Below are 18700 nucleotides of genomic sequence, written 5' to 3'. Positions count from 1 at the left end.
ACGATGCTTTTATGTTTGTGGCAAACCTGTGAGATCTTAAGTCCTGTATTTGTTTTCTTTAAATCAGCGATCTCCAAACTTTTTTGTGCCACGGACCGGTTTATGCCCGACAGTATTTTCACGGACCGGCCTTTAAGGTGTCGCGGATAAATACAACAAAATAAAACTAGTACCGGTACCGAAAAAAAGAAGATTTATTCATAACACACGTGAAAAGACCCAGGAAAACCGAGTAAACGATAAAAACGATAACAAAATAACGCTGAAAACCGATAAAAACCATACATTTCACACCTGAACCTCAACTCTCGCCAGTGTGGGGGAGTAACGGAATACATGTACCGCCGTTACGTATTTAAAATACAAAATATGAGTAACTGTATTCCGTTACAGTTTCCGTTTAAAAAGGTGGTATTTAGAATACAGTTACTTTGTTAAAATAAATGGATTACACGGCGGTACTTTCCTGTTTCATATTGTGGCGGGTCAGGCCTGTTTGGGTTTTGTTTGACAGCTAAGTTCTGTTGTTCCAGGTGGCAGCGTTGCGGTTGCCATGGTTACAGGGCGACGCTCTAGCTCTGCGTGTTTCCTGGGTGAGAGAGCGCTTTGTTGTTGTTGTGCTAAGCTAATAGGCAGAATGCTACAGGTATAGCTCTAAAGAATGTAGCATCATAGGCAGTGTAGTCCGTGCTGCAGGGAGAATGGACTGCCATACCCGTTATGTGTCTGTGAGCACGAAGTGGGAGAAAAAGGAGAGTCGAAAAGTACGAGCTGTCATCGAGCAAAAACGGGAGCTGGAAGCATGTAAATATAATAATAACCACTGCAGCCAAGAAGAGTGCCTGACGAGCCCAGTTGTAAGTAAGCTATTAAAACTCGACTGTACACCGTGTTCGTGTTTTCCTCCAAAACAATAAGTTCCGTTGGAGCAGCCTTTCAACGCCTCTCTCTGTCTCTCGCTAGCAAAGTTGACCCAGACAACAAAGTAAAGCTATTTTTCGGCTATGAGCCCAACACGGAACCGTATTAGCCAGAGGTCCCTTTACTATGGTTCGGAGCCGCGGACCTTCAGTAACAGTAATAAATCACAGCAATAGTACATTCATGTAGTTGTAAACAGCATGATAATATATTAAGTAATCCAAAGTATTCAGAATACGTTACTCTCATTGAGTAACGTAACAGAATACGTTACAGAATACATTTTAGGGCATGTATTCTGTATTCTGTAATGGAATACATTTTAAAAGTAACCTTCCCAACACTGACTCTCGCTGCCCGGTACCAAATGACTCATGGACCGGTACCAGTCCGAGGCCCAGGGGTTGGGGACCGCTGCTTTAAATCAGTGATTAGTTGTTAATTCTGTAGTTTAATAATAATTTTGTTGCTTTGTTCCACACTGGACTCCAAGTAAAGGTCAAAACAGACATGTCAGCAATCAGAGTCCGAGTATGTGAAACGTTTTTCTGTTTCAGTCGGACACAAAGACAGGAATCTGGTGATCATTCTGAAAATGTTGTCCTGCTGGGACTTTTATTTAGAAATGTTTTCATCCCAAACGCCAATGGGTACAAGGAAATGACAAGGCTGTGAATCACCATGGCAACAGTGTTAATTCCCAAATACCCACCGTACCCAGATACACGACAGCGGGTCTGAAAGCGCTTCATTTCCTGTCGTCAACAGTCCGTTTTATGGAATATAAGGCCGCCAATGTTTCTCTCCCTCTCGAACATCCCGGTGTTTTGTTTTCCTCCAGTCCACGTAAAGTTCTCCTGGAAGTGTTTCTCCGTCTCGCACCTCGCTCGTTTCATTTGTACAGAAACACACACAAAAATAAACGGGCTAAATTACAAACAACACGTGGCGAAAAAGTCCGTACATACATCAAGGTTCAACCTTCTCGGCCAGTTTGAAGTTCCTTCAAAATGGCGAGACTCTCTTCGGGAACTGATCGGTGCAGTCGCTCACCTCGCCACGCTGCTCGTTTTAACAGAGTCCTTCATCCCATCACAAGAATGAAGTAACAGGACACGTGCATGAGTCTCTTCCCACCCCATCCCCCTCTTCTTTTATCAACTTTTCTTTTTCTTTTGCTGTAAATTCATTGTGAGGGTCATGTGACGGGGCTGATGATGGAAGATGATGTGCTGGAGCTGCAGACGGCGGGGCTAGAGGCCTATAGACTGAAGCGTTTGTCTCTCGGCTTGGTTGAGGTGGCCTGAGAACATGCTGTAGCACGGCTGCTGGGCGAACTGTGTCAGGAAGTCTGTAAGGTAAGCCTGAAGAGGAGACAGAGGATACAGTGGAGGTCAAATCAGTGTAATCAGCTGGTAACTCCTGTGGGGAAAACAACTTAAACATTTCTTCAGCTTCAACTCAAACATTCAGTTGGATTCGAGGATAAAGCGATCAGATTTTGGTGTTGTGACTTTAAACCCGCGACTCAAAGCACGAATGGTTCCGGCCGGTCTTTGTACCCACCTAAAAATAAATGGACGGTTTGTATTTAAGGATTCAGAAGATGGTCTCAGAGCTGTCACAGCGACTCTTTGTACAACCCAAACCTTGAACTTATCATAACCACTGACAGGAAAAGCAGCACGTTAGCATATTTTAAAAAGCCAGAACCAATAACGCACTTTTTCATGGAATTCAGTTTTAGTCGGCACTCACAGGGCTTATCAGCCTTATCTCAATTTACCCCGTTTACAGCAGCAGTTCAACACGAACCAGCCGGTAAACACCGTTGTTCCGACACATTATTAATGGCTCGGTTCCTCAACAGTACACAACTCGACCCGATGCCATACATCCTGAGAAATGCTCCTTTACCAGCAGATGAAAGTGCAAATTGCGTGTCTCGTCTCCAACATTAATCCAGCAGGCCTGACGCCATTTTATCCTAAAGCTCTGTTATAATTAGAGCGTCTTCTCATCTGATTTGACAATCTAAGGCAGAAAACGCTGGTAAACTCGCAGCAATGACCTCGGCCACTCTTAAGGGCTGCAGCCTCCCGGGGAGCTTATACATGAACATAATGTATTACAGTATGTCTGCTGGCATAATGGGTACAACCCAGTCCTAGCAAGGTGACCTAATAAAGTGGCTGTTAAGTGCATAATACAGTCAATACATATTTCCCTTGTTAATACTTTGAATAGCTCACTGTTGATACTAAAGATGGCAGTGTAAGCTGCAAACACGTGAGCAGAATATCTACACGGGTTGAACGATGGGTAACAGAAAGGTAGTTAGTGAGGAGGTTTACTTATGTGCAACTGCTAAAAATCTATACATACACAGATATAAATCCTGGATGGCCTCTAATTTCCTTAACTTCAATGAGAACAAAACCGAAGTGATCATTTTTGGACCAAGCGGCAATCCCAACACTTCTAATTTTAACCTGCACAGCCTTGAGCCTTTTGTCAAATCACATGCCAAAAATTTGGGGGTTATATTTGACAGCAATTTCACCTTTGAAAAACAAATTAGCTCAGTCGTACAGCGGTCTTTCTTCAAACTCAGGCTTTTATCTAAGGTGAGATCATTTTTATCTTTTAAAAACTTTGAACGGGCGATTCATGCTTTCATTATATCCCAGCTGGACTATTGTAACTCCTTATATGCTGGAGTTAGCCAGACCTGCCTGGCAAGGCTGCAGTTGGTCCAGAATGCTGCAGCTCGTCTTCTGACACGTACTAAAAGATGTGAACACATTTCCCCGGTACTTCCTCCCTTCATTGGCTCCCTGTCCGCTTCAGAATTCATTTTAAAATTTTATTGTTGACCTACAAAGCCCTGAATGGACAGGCTCCCGGGTATTTGTCTGACCTCTTGCAGACTCATACCCCCCTAGATCTCTTAGATCAAGTGATCTTTTGCTTTGAGCCATACCAAGGTCGAGGCTGGTTCATAGAGGTGATCGAGCATTTGCAGTCGTAGCGCTACACATCAGACAGGCTCCCACTGTCAATCTTTTTAAATCTTATCTTAAAACGCATTTTTATTTATTGGCTTTTAATACAGCATGAGAGTTATTTGTTGTTTTATTAGGTATGTTGTATTCTTGTACAGCACTCAACGCTCCTGTTGTGATTAAATGTGCTATATAAATGATTAAACTATTAAACTATATGCTGTTGGCATCACTTAAGTAGATTTCAGCTACGGCCAAAAGAAAAGTACAGCACTGTAAATAGAGTTGTGTTAAATGAGGTTAAATTATCTCAAGCAGACATTTTCATTTATGAAATAGCAAAAATCCATGTTTTTATGCTTATGCACCAACCAGTGAAGATTAATCTGAGCAAGTAGATCGAACATTTAGTCTTCATAGATAGTTTATCAATGAAGACTAAATGTTCAATCTACTTGATATTTGGCACAAATATCTAAATTATTGTTACTCATTCAAAGGGAACCAGCAGAAGTCTTTGACTTGTGTTTGACTAAGTGAAAGACAACAGAGAGGCCAATAAAATGTCAGAGGAAACCAGCTCCAGCAGTAAAAACACAAAAGCTGGCTTTCATATTATTATTCTCTGTCGCTCCACAGCTCCAACCAGCGTGTCCCGCCCACGCTTAGATCTGAAGTAAGACACTTACCTGCAGGTCAATCTGGTATATGGGGTCTTTCAAGGCATCTGGATCATCCTCATCGTCGTCCTCGTAATAATCGTCATCTATAAAAATAACATTTTATTCGCTGAGGTGAAACAACGTTCTGTCGTGAACACAGAGAGAGAGAGGGAGCTGCTCTTAGAAGAAATTAAGATGAAATCCAGTGAGGAGATACTGGTACCGTATTTGTTAGCGGCAATGAGATCAGAAAGGAGCTGCCCCGCCAGCCCTTCGTCCTCGTCATCATCATCCTCCACCTCGTCCTCCCCCTGGTCCTCCCACATACCACTGGAATCTAAGATGAGCAGAAATAACAGCTGGTTACTGAAAGGTCTGCTGTCCCAGCAATTCAATAGAACAACTGAACAAACTGCGATTTTTCAGTAGAAGAAAGCTTCACCTGCCCAACATGATGCACTTCTAGAGACCTGAGTTAACATCACATTTAGGAACTACAAATATAATTGATTTAATGAGTGCATTTGTAAAAGGACTGGAGCTCCCCCAACAGGCCTGTGTGGTGTTTCTGACTTCTGGTGACGGTGTACTGGGGTCCACGAGTACATACTGACTCACCTTGGCTCCAGTCTGCGGCGTTCGTCCTGCTGGCGTTTGCCTCGACTACAGTCGAAAGCTCGTTAATGATCAACTTAAAGATCTTCACCAGCAAAGGAATGTTGGTCCAACGCTCTGGATCTGTTCAATCGAAACATTTGCATTTTTCTCGTGATAAAACTTCTGCTTTCAGCAGTCTCTCTGTTCAAGTTCAACATCATTTAAGTGTCTTACTCTTTGCAGATTTGGAGCGTGTGCGGATGCCGTCGTCTGGACTGTAGATTTCTTCACCTTTCACCACAATGTCCTGGAGACGTTTATCGTCAGTGTTGAGACTGTGCTGCAGCAGCTTGCAGAGAGCCACCGTGCTGCAGGAATTCAAAAGAGTACATTTGAATGAACATGTTCTTATACATCGCTTTTACACTCTCAAAATGCTTTATACAACATGCCTTGTTCACCCATTCATACAAGCACTTTTGTTTTAAACGCATGAGTGCTTTCACCATGGTGTTCACTTCTTCAGATACAGTCCATAATAGACAAAGCTGAGAGTTTGTGTATTCAGGTTCTTAGTCAGATCCTCACTTTTAACCCTTTAAAGCCGATCGGAGCGGGCACGCTCTGTTTTGCGTAACTATTTTTAAATCCCGGTAGCTCTGCAACCACGTGAGCTAGCGCAATACTTTTTTTTGCATATGAAACCGGAGGAGTTGTACTTACATCTTATGCCATCAGCTTGTCCTCGGTCACAGTTTCCTTCCACATAAAGCTTTGCAAAAACTGCATAAAAAGCGCTTGCAGCAACAAAAACATAATATTCCAGAAACACGCTTTGCTGATCTGATCAGCTGTTCATAACACTTCCTACGTCCATCAGCGCGAACTATTGCATGTCCTCCATGACCTGCCCGAAACCGGAAGTGACGTCATTTTGCGGAAATGTAGTTTTTTTTTACCATCAGGGCCTTATGAGCCTATACTGGTGTTTTTAAAAGTTATCTTTGACTTTCTGTGTCGTTTCTGGGATGCTTAGGACTCATATTACACTGCTGGAAATAGTTTATTTTGATGCATATGCTGCTTTTATTATTTGCACAATAATATTTATTTTCGTTTTTCCTGCAGTATATAAAAATTGGTGTATTTCAAAAATAAAACTATGAAGACACTCAAAATAAATTTCCTGTGGTGGGAAACTATTTTGTGCAACTTTTTTGTATTTACAGTTTTGAAGGATAAGCCTCTTAAATTTCTCTAACTAGAAATATATGTTAAAAAAACAAAACGATTTTAAATTTTTTTGTAGTTTATTGCACTTTTTTGCAATTTATGTAATTACTATGCACTTAATGCATACATATTATTAAAATCTGGGCTATAATGGTTGTATTGATGTATATCAACTTGAAATGCTCCCAAAAATGGCTCCACAGCATGTAAAAATATAATATAAGCTCTGGCAGACTTGGTTCTATGGTAGGTCTTAAAGGGTTAAAACACAACACAGCCTGAACTCAAAGCTGAAGGTTTTCATGTTCTTCCTTTCAGATCTTCTTTCACTGTAGGCCAAAGTAAAATCGTTGCAGTTTTCTTACCTGACCTTCCCCTCGTACTGCCCGTAGAAAAGGTGCTGCCTGCTCATCCACTCAGTCATGACGAACTCCAGGGCGGGTTTCCCTGTCGGTCCAGGCAGGCTGCACAAAAACTCCAGCAGAGGTTCCAGCTGAGAGTGAACCAGGTGGGCAAACACCATGATCAGAGACTGGAGAGGGAGGAGAAACAGGAGGTGGTTCAGACACCGGCATCCAGTGGAACTCAATTAAAAGAAAGAAATTCAGCCTACGGCCCTTCTGCAAAGCCATCAACCATCTTTCCTTCCTACCTGCATGACACTGAGGGTCTCGGCTTGCTGCATCTTGCTCAGAATCGCTCGGAGGATCTGATCCAGCTGCTCACCGAGCTCAGTTCCAGCCCGAGAGATTAAAGTGGACACCAACCTGCCCACGAAGGCGGCAGTGAACTCGGACGTCCGGGGATCCAGCAGCTGGTTGACCACCTGCATGACGTACCAAAGGCCGCTGTTTCCCTGATCGTCCCGCCACTGGGCAACCTGCTCGAGGGCGATGGAGACGTACGCCCGCAGACACTCACCGCCATTCTGGAGAGAGGAGCGAGGTGATCAACGTGTTACACCACATGCTACATATTACCCAGTTAAAGTGACCACGTGTGACAGAATTATTTCTGGACCTTTTGCCGAGTCTTTGTTTTGTTTACCTGCATTATCGCATTGTCATCAGTGCGCAGGGTGCACTGTGCCACCACAGGAAACGCTTGGCACACCAACAGCTCTGACAGAGGGGGTTTGGTGTTTCTGACAACTGTGGTCAGGATGTCAATGGACGTCTGCGACAGAGCAGAACAGAAAGAGAAACCGATGTTTTCAGAAAGAATCATGATCTATCCTCAGCAATCGTCTCAGCTGGATGCAGAAAATGTCAAGTATTACATATTTAAAACACAAAAACCCCACAAAGGGCATTTTTGGCTTCCACTGATCCACATTTCTTGGGCCAGTTCTTGTTTTTGTTGGTCTGCACGCTGACTGAAGCAATACTTATGCCCACTGTTACATGAAGACTCTTACTTGTATACTTTTTCTTCTTTAAATGTGGCAAACGTCACTGTGCAATCATTTCAAATAAGTTATTTTGAACTAACATAATAAATTATTTTATAAAAGCAGACTGACACACATTATTGCACCTCGTAATCTCTGAACAGCTTTGTATATGCCACCCGGTACTCACAGCGCACAGTCCAGTGGGGATCTTGTCATGTGGAGCCTGCATGATGCTGATAAGCGTGGGGATGAGACGCATCTGCATGGGGCCCTGACAGCCTTCAATTTGTGCCAGTTCCTTAAAGATGTCCTGAGCCAGGGATGCCACCACAGGGTCTGAGGACACGAGGAGACAAATCTTATCACATCGTGTCCTCATCCGGGAAGCACTTTGCTTGGAAAAGGTGGTACGACTTCAGATTTTGCAATCAGGTGCTGTTGACCAGAGCATGCTGGGAATTTAGTTCAACAGTCAAAGAAGGTGTGAGTCAAGTACCGTTGTTATATTTAAGGAAAATGGCAATGGTGAGGGGGCAGATCTTATTCTCGGCGCTGGTGGTGAACGCCGGGTTAACGGTGCAGACGATGCACAGCGTCTCCATGACCAGCGTCAGCACCTCAGAGCTGAACTGGGCGGCCAGTTGAACCAGTCCCTCTAGGATGCTGGGGAGGAAGGGCTGAATGACGTGTGTGCTCTCCGACAGTTTCAGCTGATCACAGTACCTGGAGACATAAACGCAGCATCCTTAATATTTTTATAACTTTGTAGTCACTGCTTTGAGGTAACACCTTTTCATGTGGGACTGTTGGCTCTACTTCATGATGTTTCATATTTTAGTGATGGACGAAACTAACAAGCACAGAAACCATGAAACAACTCAAGTTCAGACGAGGAAAGGATATGATGCGAAAAACCTACGAAACATAAAACCCAACTGCACAGCTGCTGAAAGAAATGAACTTATCTGATTACCTGTTGAAATTTAGACGAGAAATCAATGTGTTCGGTAAAGTTAAGCATACAGCCACTAGTCAGTTATCTTAATATCACTTAAATAGTTTAACTAATTTATAGGGATGCACCGGGCCGATACTGTAAAATGTGTGTGTACTCATACTCGTAAAAGTTAACCGATACCAACTTATTTCATTAATCAGAGGGTAGCTTGTCATTTCTGTTGTAGTTTTTAGATTGGCCACTAGGGGGCCAATTATTATTTTATTTATTATTTATTTTATAATTTTTTATATTTTATTATTTATTTAATAATAATTATTTTGTTTGTTTGTTTACAATATGGACACTGCAATAATTTAAAAGTTTATTTTATTCGCAAACCTAATTTGTATTTATTTTATTCCAAACAGAAGTGTTTATTTATTATTCTGAAAGCTCGAGACAGTGCCAATAGTTCAGTGATATTTTGTAAAATTACAATGTGGAGACTCTGCAATAATTTAACAGAAGTGCTTATTTTTCACTTGAAATTTTTTTGTGGTCATTTTTATTAAGATTTTAATTTTTATCGACAGGGAATATAATAAAACCTGTCTTCCAAGTCATTGTATTTGTGTGTGTGTGTGTGTGTGTGTGTGTGTGTGTGGTAGAGGTATCGTTTTTTGTACTCTGTATCGGCAAGTACTCAGATCCAAGTATCGGTATCGTATCGGTTTGAAAAAATTGGTATCGTTGCATCCCTACTAATTTATGTTGTGGCTGAGTAACTTCCTGAAGTCACTGATGATGGCATGGCAGACCCACAGAGAGCAAGATGCTTGAAAGTGGACATTTAGAGGTTTCCTTTAGAAATCTTTTATGAGATTCGGACAAGTCTAGGATAGTGGTTTTCCTTCTGTTCCCAGGTTTTGTGTAAATCTGAGATACCTGCCTGCTTTTTTAAACAGCTCCCTAATGTAACAGGCTACAACCTGTACCGTGGACCAAGACAAAGTTGTTCAATCACAAAATAAAAGGATGGTTTTCCTTTGGCGGTGACCTGGTTACAATTATGAACGGCTAGCTCACCCCCAGATGGCCCTGACCGCGGAGATGCGGACAGAGGGCGGCCGGCAGTCATGGAGGCCGCTGACTGTGACCTGGAGAAACTGCTGGATGACCTCGGGAGACATGGCGGCTGTGAAGCGACTGGCCGCCCACAGAGCACGACCGAGAAGGAAGGGAGACGCCGCTGGGAAAGAAAAAACAAGCAAGATGAGGTGAGACACATAAAGAGTGAAATAACCATTTTCATGTTTCATTGCAGTTTGACGGCTTTGACTTGTTAAAAAAACCTAAAATATAAAAATGCAGTCTTTTAATTTCACGGCTTGTCAGATCATTCGAGGTCAGAGATATAACAAAGGACTCAAAGTTAGTTCTCGTCAGAAGTTCCACGCTCTTGCAGAAAAAACTCAGGAGCTTTGTTCCTGTTTTTCTGCTGACCGGACTCACGCGTCAGGTTGAGATCACCCAGGACAACGCCGGCCAAAAAAGCGTGCATGTCAAACTGGATGCGGCCATTTTTCACGTTCTCTGTGATGATGGTCTTGACTGAGCCGAGGGCCAACATACAGGCCTCGTGGATCTTCCACCTGTTTTAAAATAAAAGCAACATAAGGAACAGAAAGCGAAAACAAAGAAAGCCAGACTGGCTGTGACCGAGTCTGCCCTCACCAGTGCTCATTGCCACTGTTTTTAGCCTGCTCTGCCTCCTGGAAGTGTCTGGTTGCAGCTGCTGCCAGCGCTGCTGCGCTCTCATTCTGAAACTCTGCAGCGACGGCCTGCAAAAAGAGGTCAAAGGTCACCGTCATGATACCCCTGATCAGGGCGAACCCCAGGCTGAAAAGCGAGATCATGAGCAAGTACGACTTTGACACCACAACAAACTTCTGGATGTGTTTGACTGCACAGATCTAACCTCTTCTATCATAACACAAACAAAACAAAAACAAAACTGTTCCCATTTCTTTCACAGCTTTAAAATCTGCCTCCAGTGTCTGTGGAGGTCGTGTGTGTGTGTAGGAGAAGAAAAAGCAGAGCCAAGAGGATTGTTTCCCTCAGTCTAAATACAGCTGCCTGGCAGACACGCACATCCTCGTGTTCTCTGCTTTACAGCCTCAGATAAGTTTGACTTCTTGTAATTCTTTTTCATTTTATATAAATAATAACTGAAAGTTGTAAGATAAAACCTGCAAACTTATTGAAATACATCTCTATAACCATCTTGGAACTGAAATGGCTCAAGTCAGTCAAACTAAACTAGATCAAGGAGGCTGTTAATTTACAAAAAAAAAAGTGCCTCGCTGTGTTTAAAAGCAGCCGTCATCTGTCAGCCAATTAAATAACAGCCCTCATACCTGAGACCTTTATCCAATAAGATTGCGTTACCTAAGCAGTAGGGGTGCAACAATACTCATATCGATATTGAACTATTCATACAATGCTTTCGGTCGGTAGGCATATGTATCGAACAATACAATTTTTAAAATTTATTTTATCAACTTTTCTTCTGACGATGCTGTCTGTGTTGAGCGCTCAGTGGATCTGCGCTCGACTACTCCGCCTAGGCTGCACTGTCGAGTGCAGATCCACTGAGCGCAGCGCAAGCTAGCGAGACAGAAGCTAAGCTAGTTGCAACATGGCAAATTGAACCTCCACCACCCTAATTCAGATCTGGCCTTTGGACCTATTTTGGTTTTTATGTGAAGTATGACCCTGATGGTAAGCGCTTCATGGATAAAAGTAAAACAGTATATCGGATGTGCCAGCAATGCTCAATTGTAGGGAACTAGTGCGTTAGCGCAGTTAGCTTGTTAACGTGTTGACGCCGTCTAGCCCCAGGCACGGGGGATCCGCGGTAGCTCGTTAACGGAGATTTGCCCCGTTACGGCGTTAATGTCATTTCAACGAGATTAACGCTGACAGCACTAGTGGGAACACAACGAATATGACTGCACATTTACTCCGACATCATCCTAGTGCAAAGACAAGTGGAAGCAGACAAAAACAACAAGCACGCATGCTAGCCGTTAGACAGCCGTTAGCACATGATTCTCATTATGGGGACCTGATATGTTTAATATGCTGCTGAGAATATAGCCCAGAAGAAGCGTATAGTACAGCTTTTATTTTGGAAAGAGACATTTCTCTGTAATAAACTCTCTTTTCCAAAGATGAGTGATTTCTCCATCAGATTTATTTTTTTATTACTTTGTTGTTTCAGCAACATTAAATTTAAAAACTGTACTTTTGAGTTAAAATATATATTTATAATTTTAATAAATGAGAAATTAAAAAGGCATGAACATTTTTTTGTATCGAAAAAATATCGAACCGTGACACCAAAGTATCGAACCGAACCGTGAATTTTGTTTATAGTTGCACCCCTACTAAGCAGTGATACTTTTTTTGTTGTTCTCTCACCAGCAGCAGGTCCTGAGCAGAGATCCTGACAGAGTAGGAGAAGGTGTCATCATCCTCGTCCTCCACAAACTGCTGCGGGTTAGCTGTCCACACTTTGATCTGAAGAGAAACAACACAAATATACTTAGTTTTTTCTTTTTTACTTCCACCTATGCATGCATCTTCTACCAGATGTGGCAGTCGTTTCTCACCTGGTCCTCAGTGATCTGCATGTACAGGATGATGTAATAGATGAGTTCAGGCAGCGCCTTCCTCACCGTGCTCTTAAACTTGTTGTTCTCCAGCAGCGTGTGGACAAACTCAAAGATGCTGAACACCAAATTCTCGAAGCCCAAAACCTCACCTGCAAAAAAAAACAAGCAACCAAATAAATAAATAAGTGGATAACAATATTAACCATGTGTAACGCAGCAAGACTTGAATTCTGCTCACCGTCTGAGTCTACTGGGTCGTCCACTTCCTCTGTGTCGTTCACTTCTGTTCTCACATAAGTGAAGATCTGGTTAAGGATCAATGCACTCACAAAAAGTTTTTCTCTCATTAATGGCTGTAAATTTAATTATTATATGAGATGACCCTATACAGACAGCTTGTCTGTGAAGTCCATTACCTCGTCACACCCCAGTGCTTCTTTAAGTATGTCAAAGGAGGTTTTGATCCTGCTGAGTAAGCAGGTGATTTCCATACATTAAAAACTGTGACAGTAATGTGGATTAGTGGTTTAGAGAAACTGTTAATAAACAAGAGATCACAAGTCACAGCAAATGACCTGTCTGTCTGCAAGATGCCCAAAAGAAAGTCAAACCTCGAGGTAAGAAGTGTTCCTTCAGCCCCAAAACAAATGCTCTTCAAACGATTGCTGGGAGCGAGGAAGCAGCTAATACACAGATGACATTGTAAAGGATATAAAGCTGCGCTTTCAGTCAGTGTATTCCACACAATGGGTAATATCTGCTGCATGGAGGACACCATGGGTTTGGGGAAGTTCTTTACCAATGCGGTCACTGCCTGTGAGACGAATAAGCAAAGAAAACAAGGATTTGAACCCTGGAAAGTAGCCACAGACAAAAAGAAAACTAAAAGACTGACTTAACGTTTGCAGATCATAATCAGTCCTGCAAAAGGCTCCAAGTGCACAGAGTTTCTCACCTTGAGGACTTCCATCTTGAGGCCGCTATCAGACGTGGGCCCATCGGGCATCTGCAGGGCTTGGACAAACGCTTCTGTGAACTGCTGCACCACAGGGAAGATCAACGCTTTGGCTGCACCCTACACCCAGGTCAATAAGAGCGATTATTCAAAACACAGCAACAGCGACTCAGGTCTATACCTTCCGCTTTAATGCAGATATAAAAGTGATGCATGAGTAGAAGCCTTTTTGAAAGGCCATCGACTTAAAACTGAAACGTTTGCTGACCCCGCCTCACCTTTTCAAGCTCTTCAATAGCACAGATCAGGTTGGCACAGGTGGTGAATATCTCCACTGCTCTGGAGCGAGTACGAATACTGTAAACCTGCAACAGTGAAAACAGTTCAGGGAGGCGATGCATGCCGGTGTATCACACAAATGCAATGCGCAGTCATTAATGGCAGTCACAGAAAACAGGACTGTTCAGACTGACAGCTGTAAAATGTGTGCCTGCATCCACATAGGCTCAATACTGATAGAGATAAGGAGCACATAAGGAGATATAAGAGTACCTCTGCCATGGTAAAGATCTTATACATCTCTGGTAAGATGACTGGAGCTACTAGCGGCATCTGGGTGTCTGTCACCTCTCGAGTAAACTCTGCAAAAAAAAGGAAGTTGTAAACAAAAGACTCTGAAAAATGGAAATGCATAAAGCTAATCTTCAAAAACTGTAGTCTAAGCTCAAAAAATAAACAACAAAAAAACCCCAACTGCTCCTGAGATCACAGTCACTTTAAACGTCAACTTCCAAAACGGATCAAATGTTTGTGCAACCTTTAAAATTCCCTAAGGAGATAAAGACTTATTGTGTTATTTATATGTTACTACATACCCGTGAGCACCCTCATGGCCCCGTGCACGGCATTAACGTCTCCGCTGACCAGCATCTCCATCAGGAGGGTGAAGAGCTGCGGCCACGCCTCAGGCCAGTCCCAGTGGGCGATGGCCGACACGGCGTACGCAACACTGGAGCGGACTTTGCTGATGGACTCCCGCAGACCGCTGGGCAGCAACTCCCTGATGGCGGCTTTCGCCTGGAGGGGAATAACAAGAGTCCGACTCGCTTTGGCTTCAATCGTGTAACGGGGGTGTAGAGTCGGGTGATCGGCTCCTCCCCTCCCTCACTCTGACCACTGATTATACTTACTAATAATCAGACATAGGTCACTTTTACAATTACTTTCCTTCTTTGAGACGAGGATGGATACCAAAGGCTGTTCTTAAAAAGGGCAAATTAAATACCACTGCAGGATTTATAAGCATTGCTGTTACTTCTTCTCAATTATGGATAAGTTATTATACTTCTCTGAGCGGGCAGCCACCTCTCAGATACGACAGCACCATGTGGCCTATAGATCAATAATGATGAATCATTATTTTGCCACTGCACTGTTGGAATAATACTAGCCAGGTGATGAGCAGTGCCTGAAGCAGAGCCTTTTTGGTTTTTAATACATCTGAAAGCAGGCCTAAAACATGGCTTTTTCACTGTCATAATGAGTGAGAAGTGATGTAGCTAAAGTTTGAATTTGCAACATAATTAAAAGTGTTTGAGATGTCTGAACATGCTTCCTGAGATTGAGGATGAAGCAGGGTTTACCTGATCTGTGGTTTCAGGAGGCCTGAACTTCTCCGATTGGGAACACCAGTGAGTCTCCACATACTGCTTCAGGATGACGGATGCCAACTGTAAACACAGCCAACCACACAAACAAGGAAATGATGAGGAACAACAGAAAAAGTGGTGTTTGTTGTAAAGGTTCATTTTTCTTTTTCAGTTTCTCTCCTGCTCACCTGACGAATGGCAAGTGCTCCCTGAGGGTCGACTGTGAGTTCTGCCAGGTGGACGCCGAACTCTGCAATGTGAACAAATCAGCAAGGACAACAGGATATAAATACACAACTAAATGCATATCAGCTCGCTTAGAGCATGGTGAATATAGAAAAAGAGCCAAATGTGGATGCATAAATACTGAATTTATAAATGCGGTTTTTGCTAATCCTACATTTACATTATTAATTTTCACTATGGTTTAAAGAGCCTGGCAAAATATGAAAATATGCATCCTTCAGCAGCAACAGGATGACAAGGGATCAGTGTGTGACATTAAGTAAGAGACATGAGACACACCGTACAGGCAGAGGGAAAAAACTCGAGCTTTAGTCTGAACCTGGCATGCAGGGTGCCAAAGACATCAGGGTGACATCAGGCGCCAGAAGACAATGTTAGTGCTGACAATCCCATAGCGCGGCTGCCTTAGAGCGGGGCCAGCGGAAAGGGTCGGCTCGCTGCGATACTGCAGTACAGCCGACATCAGTGCGCACAATTAGCCTTTCACCAGCAGCACGAGGACTGCAGGACAAACAATGGGAGGTCTAGCAGAGTCAGAGCTACACCCCCCTGGCTACAGTATCCATCTGTCCAAATTTTACTAAAAATCAGACAGAAGGTGTCTTTTTATTTCCATCCATCCATCCATCCATTCGCTTCTGCTTATCCTTTTCAGGGTCGTGGGGGCCGCTGGAGCCTATCCCAGCTGTCATAGGGCGAGAGGCGGGGTACACCCTGGACAGGTCGCCAGTCTGTCGCAGGGCTAACACACAGGGACAGACAACCATTCGCACTCACATTCACTCGCACATTCACACCTAGTGACAATTTGGATTATCCAATTAACCTATCCCCACAAGCTGAATGTCTTTTTATTTCCCTATCTAAAAAAGAAGAAAAGTAATCAAGTCTTAAAACGTTGCCAACAGATGAACTGCATAAAGCAACACCACGAGATTACTTCAGGATCTACTTAACATGTTCTAAGTAAAAGCATCACTACTACTTTCTTTCCCCCCTCATTAATATAATTCTGACACACAATCTGTGACTTTGATGGTTTCCTCCTACATTGAAGCCTCAGACTTTCCCCACTCCATCTGAAACACTAACAGCTCTTTCATTGGCCATCCTGTGTGTGCTGCCCTCCCTGCTGGTCCTGATGGTGCAGGAAGCTGGACGTCTGGGAGAAGCCCCTGCCCCCCGGGACACATCTTCGCGGGAAAAAACAATCTGTCAGTAAGGCATTCGATTGTTACCATAGTGACGGCGCAATTAATGAATGTTTAATATTGGGCAGGCGGCGAATCCACTATTGTCCGGGCGGTCAAACAGCGGATTTTGGAGTTTGCGTGAACGTGACCAAAGTAGCTGCTCTCAAAAAAAGAGAGACAGAATAAAGTGGTAATATTTTTATCAAGATGTTCACGCGCACCTGGCTGAAAAGACCACGCGACTCTTGGTTTTCCTTTGGTTTACTGACGCAGATGTTGAACCCAGAGTCGATCCCGCCGCCGTGCTGCTGAGGCCGGGGTGCACACAGCTCCCATGTGCTTCATCAAACTTGGTAACTAGGTCCGAGCTACTGACCACACTTGTGACACATCCGGCAGTCCGAACCGATCGCCTGAGCAAAGCAACCGGCCAGTCTCGAACCCCAATCAAAGATCATCATCATTATTATTTTAATCATCACCAACTCCTGGAAATGTGGCCTAATGTTTGCTCCGGGGAGCCAGGACAGTCGCTCAGCTAACGTAACGACTGCTAGCTTAGTCACAAAGTTAGCCCCAATAACGGCGGCCGTCAGCTGTTCGCTGGGCGCGAAGCGGAGGCCCACGTTAATAAGCGACAACACCCCGGTTAACTTCTCAAAGCGCTGTTCAGACCCCGGCTGCCACTCACCCTCTGTCACTTCCAGCACTTTGATCTGCTCCTCCGCGGCGGCGCGCACTTCTTGGACCGGGGACAGGATGGCCGTCAGCGTCTCGATCAGAGCCTCTTTAAGTCCCTGCTGGACCGAACCGGGCCGAGCGCTACCCGCTGCACTCATGCCTGCTGTGTTTTCACCCGCAGCCCGCTACAGTCAGTCTACCAGCAGCTGTAGCACCACCACCCGGGGAGGAGCGACGAGCCACGGCCACAGAGGCGAAGCGCGCCAATGCATGGAAACGCGGAGGCGGGGTTTTTGCGGGAGGAAGTGTGTTTGTCGTCCGGTTAGGCCCACGTGTTTTTCTCCCTTTGTTTTTGTTTTTATATTTTAGCGCCCTCTGGTGGAGCGGAGGAAATTTATGATTTTGAGCTCAGGTAAATAATAATAATAATAATTATTATTATTATTATTATACTAGTTGTAGTATTGCGTATAGTAGAGCTCTCATAGAAAAGGCTATATTAGAGATTTTGTGTTATTGCAGGCATGGTTCACGGAAACTTAGATAGTGAGATCCACTGTGATGTATGGTACGAAGACGGTGGCACACTAACATGAAGACAGATTAATTGATAGTTCAGGTTGAACAGTTTGGAGACAAAGTTAGTTTGGACATGTGCTGAGGAGGGATAGTGGACAGAGTCAAGAAGGACATGCAGAGGAAAGTTGGGGTGAGAGCCAGAGGCAGATGATCTGCTGTGGCATAACAGTGTCTATGCGCTATACGGCATATGTAGCTCTCCAGAAGACTGGTAACATGTCCTGGGTGTACCCCACCTGGCCCCATGACAGAAGTGGAAATGGATGGATGGAGTTATATATATTTATATTTGTCTCGCCAAGAGGTCAAAGTAACCGTAGCCCAACCTTAAGTGTGAACAACTTGCAAAATCTTGGAGGACTCTGAGCTACCAGCTTCACCATATAATCCTACAGCGAAACAGGGTGTGCAATTTGCAAGGCTGTTACATTTACATCCCTAATACTTTCCCTTCACACTGTTAATCATAAAATGTGTGGCGGTTTGGATGTCTGAATGTAAAAATCTTGTGTTATTAGTCACTGCTCTAAGATGTACAACATACAGGAAAAATTGACTTATGGAAAACTAGCAAATATTGTAGAAACTCAATAACAAAACATAATTATTTTTTTTTTGTAAAATCCCCACTCGTATGTGACTTTGGCAAATATGTAAATATAAAAAGCGAAAAAAAGAGTATCAAAACTAACCTTACACTCTGTTGCCAGTTTATGAGGTATACCTTGGTAAAAGCAATACCCATGGACCTGGAAACAAATGTCCCAAACTAAAGAAAGGACATTGGTTTCCAGGCCTATAATTATATACTTACAGAAAATCCATTAAATGTGGCGCTCCTCAAGGCTCCATCTTAGGTCCTCTTTTATTCCCTTTTCTCTCTCGTTACATGTTACTCTTTGGCTACATCTCTCAAAAAGAAAATATTTATTATTGCCAACATGTGGGTCTGCTGTGCTGCCACATTAG

The 18700-nt window shown here is 43.5% G+C and overlaps 1 protein-coding gene across 1 annotated transcript; it reads right to left on the bottom strand.

Annotated features, from left to right (window-relative positions):
* Window positions 1-1502: 1502 nt before the first annotated feature.
* Window positions 1503-17454, bottom strand: ipo9 (importin 9). The gene is made up of 24 exons (XM_085160744.1): window positions 17163-17454; window positions 15221-15282; window positions 15027-15113; window positions 14259-14460; window positions 13936-14024; window positions 13662-13748; window positions 13384-13503; window positions 13142-13242; window positions 12667-12725; window positions 12426-12577; window positions 12235-12333; window positions 10486-10592; window positions 10264-10403; window positions 9838-10000; window positions 8308-8534; window positions 7999-8147; window positions 7466-7594; window positions 7071-7346; window positions 6784-6950; window positions 5420-5553; window positions 5207-5326; window positions 4812-4925; window positions 4616-4692; window positions 1503-2285 (listed from the first exon to the last, which is right to left on the bottom strand). Exons 1-24 carry the CDS (start codon window positions 17308-17310, stop codon window positions 2175-2177), a joined length of 3120 nt encoding a protein of 1039 aa, XP_085016870.1. The 5' UTR covers window positions 17311-17454; the 3' UTR covers window positions 1503-2174.
* Between the last annotated feature and the right edge of the window lie 1246 nt (window positions 17455-18700).

This window comes from Neolamprologus multifasciatus, chromosome 5, assembly GCF_963576455.1.
Source record: "Neolamprologus multifasciatus chromosome 5, fNeoMul1.2, whole genome shotgun sequence".
NCBI lineage: Eukaryota > Metazoa > Chordata > Actinopteri > Cichliformes > Cichlidae > Neolamprologus > Neolamprologus multifasciatus.
The sequence above is the reverse complement of the archived record's forward strand: the minus strand, read 5'-3'. Positions and strand labels throughout refer to the sequence as shown.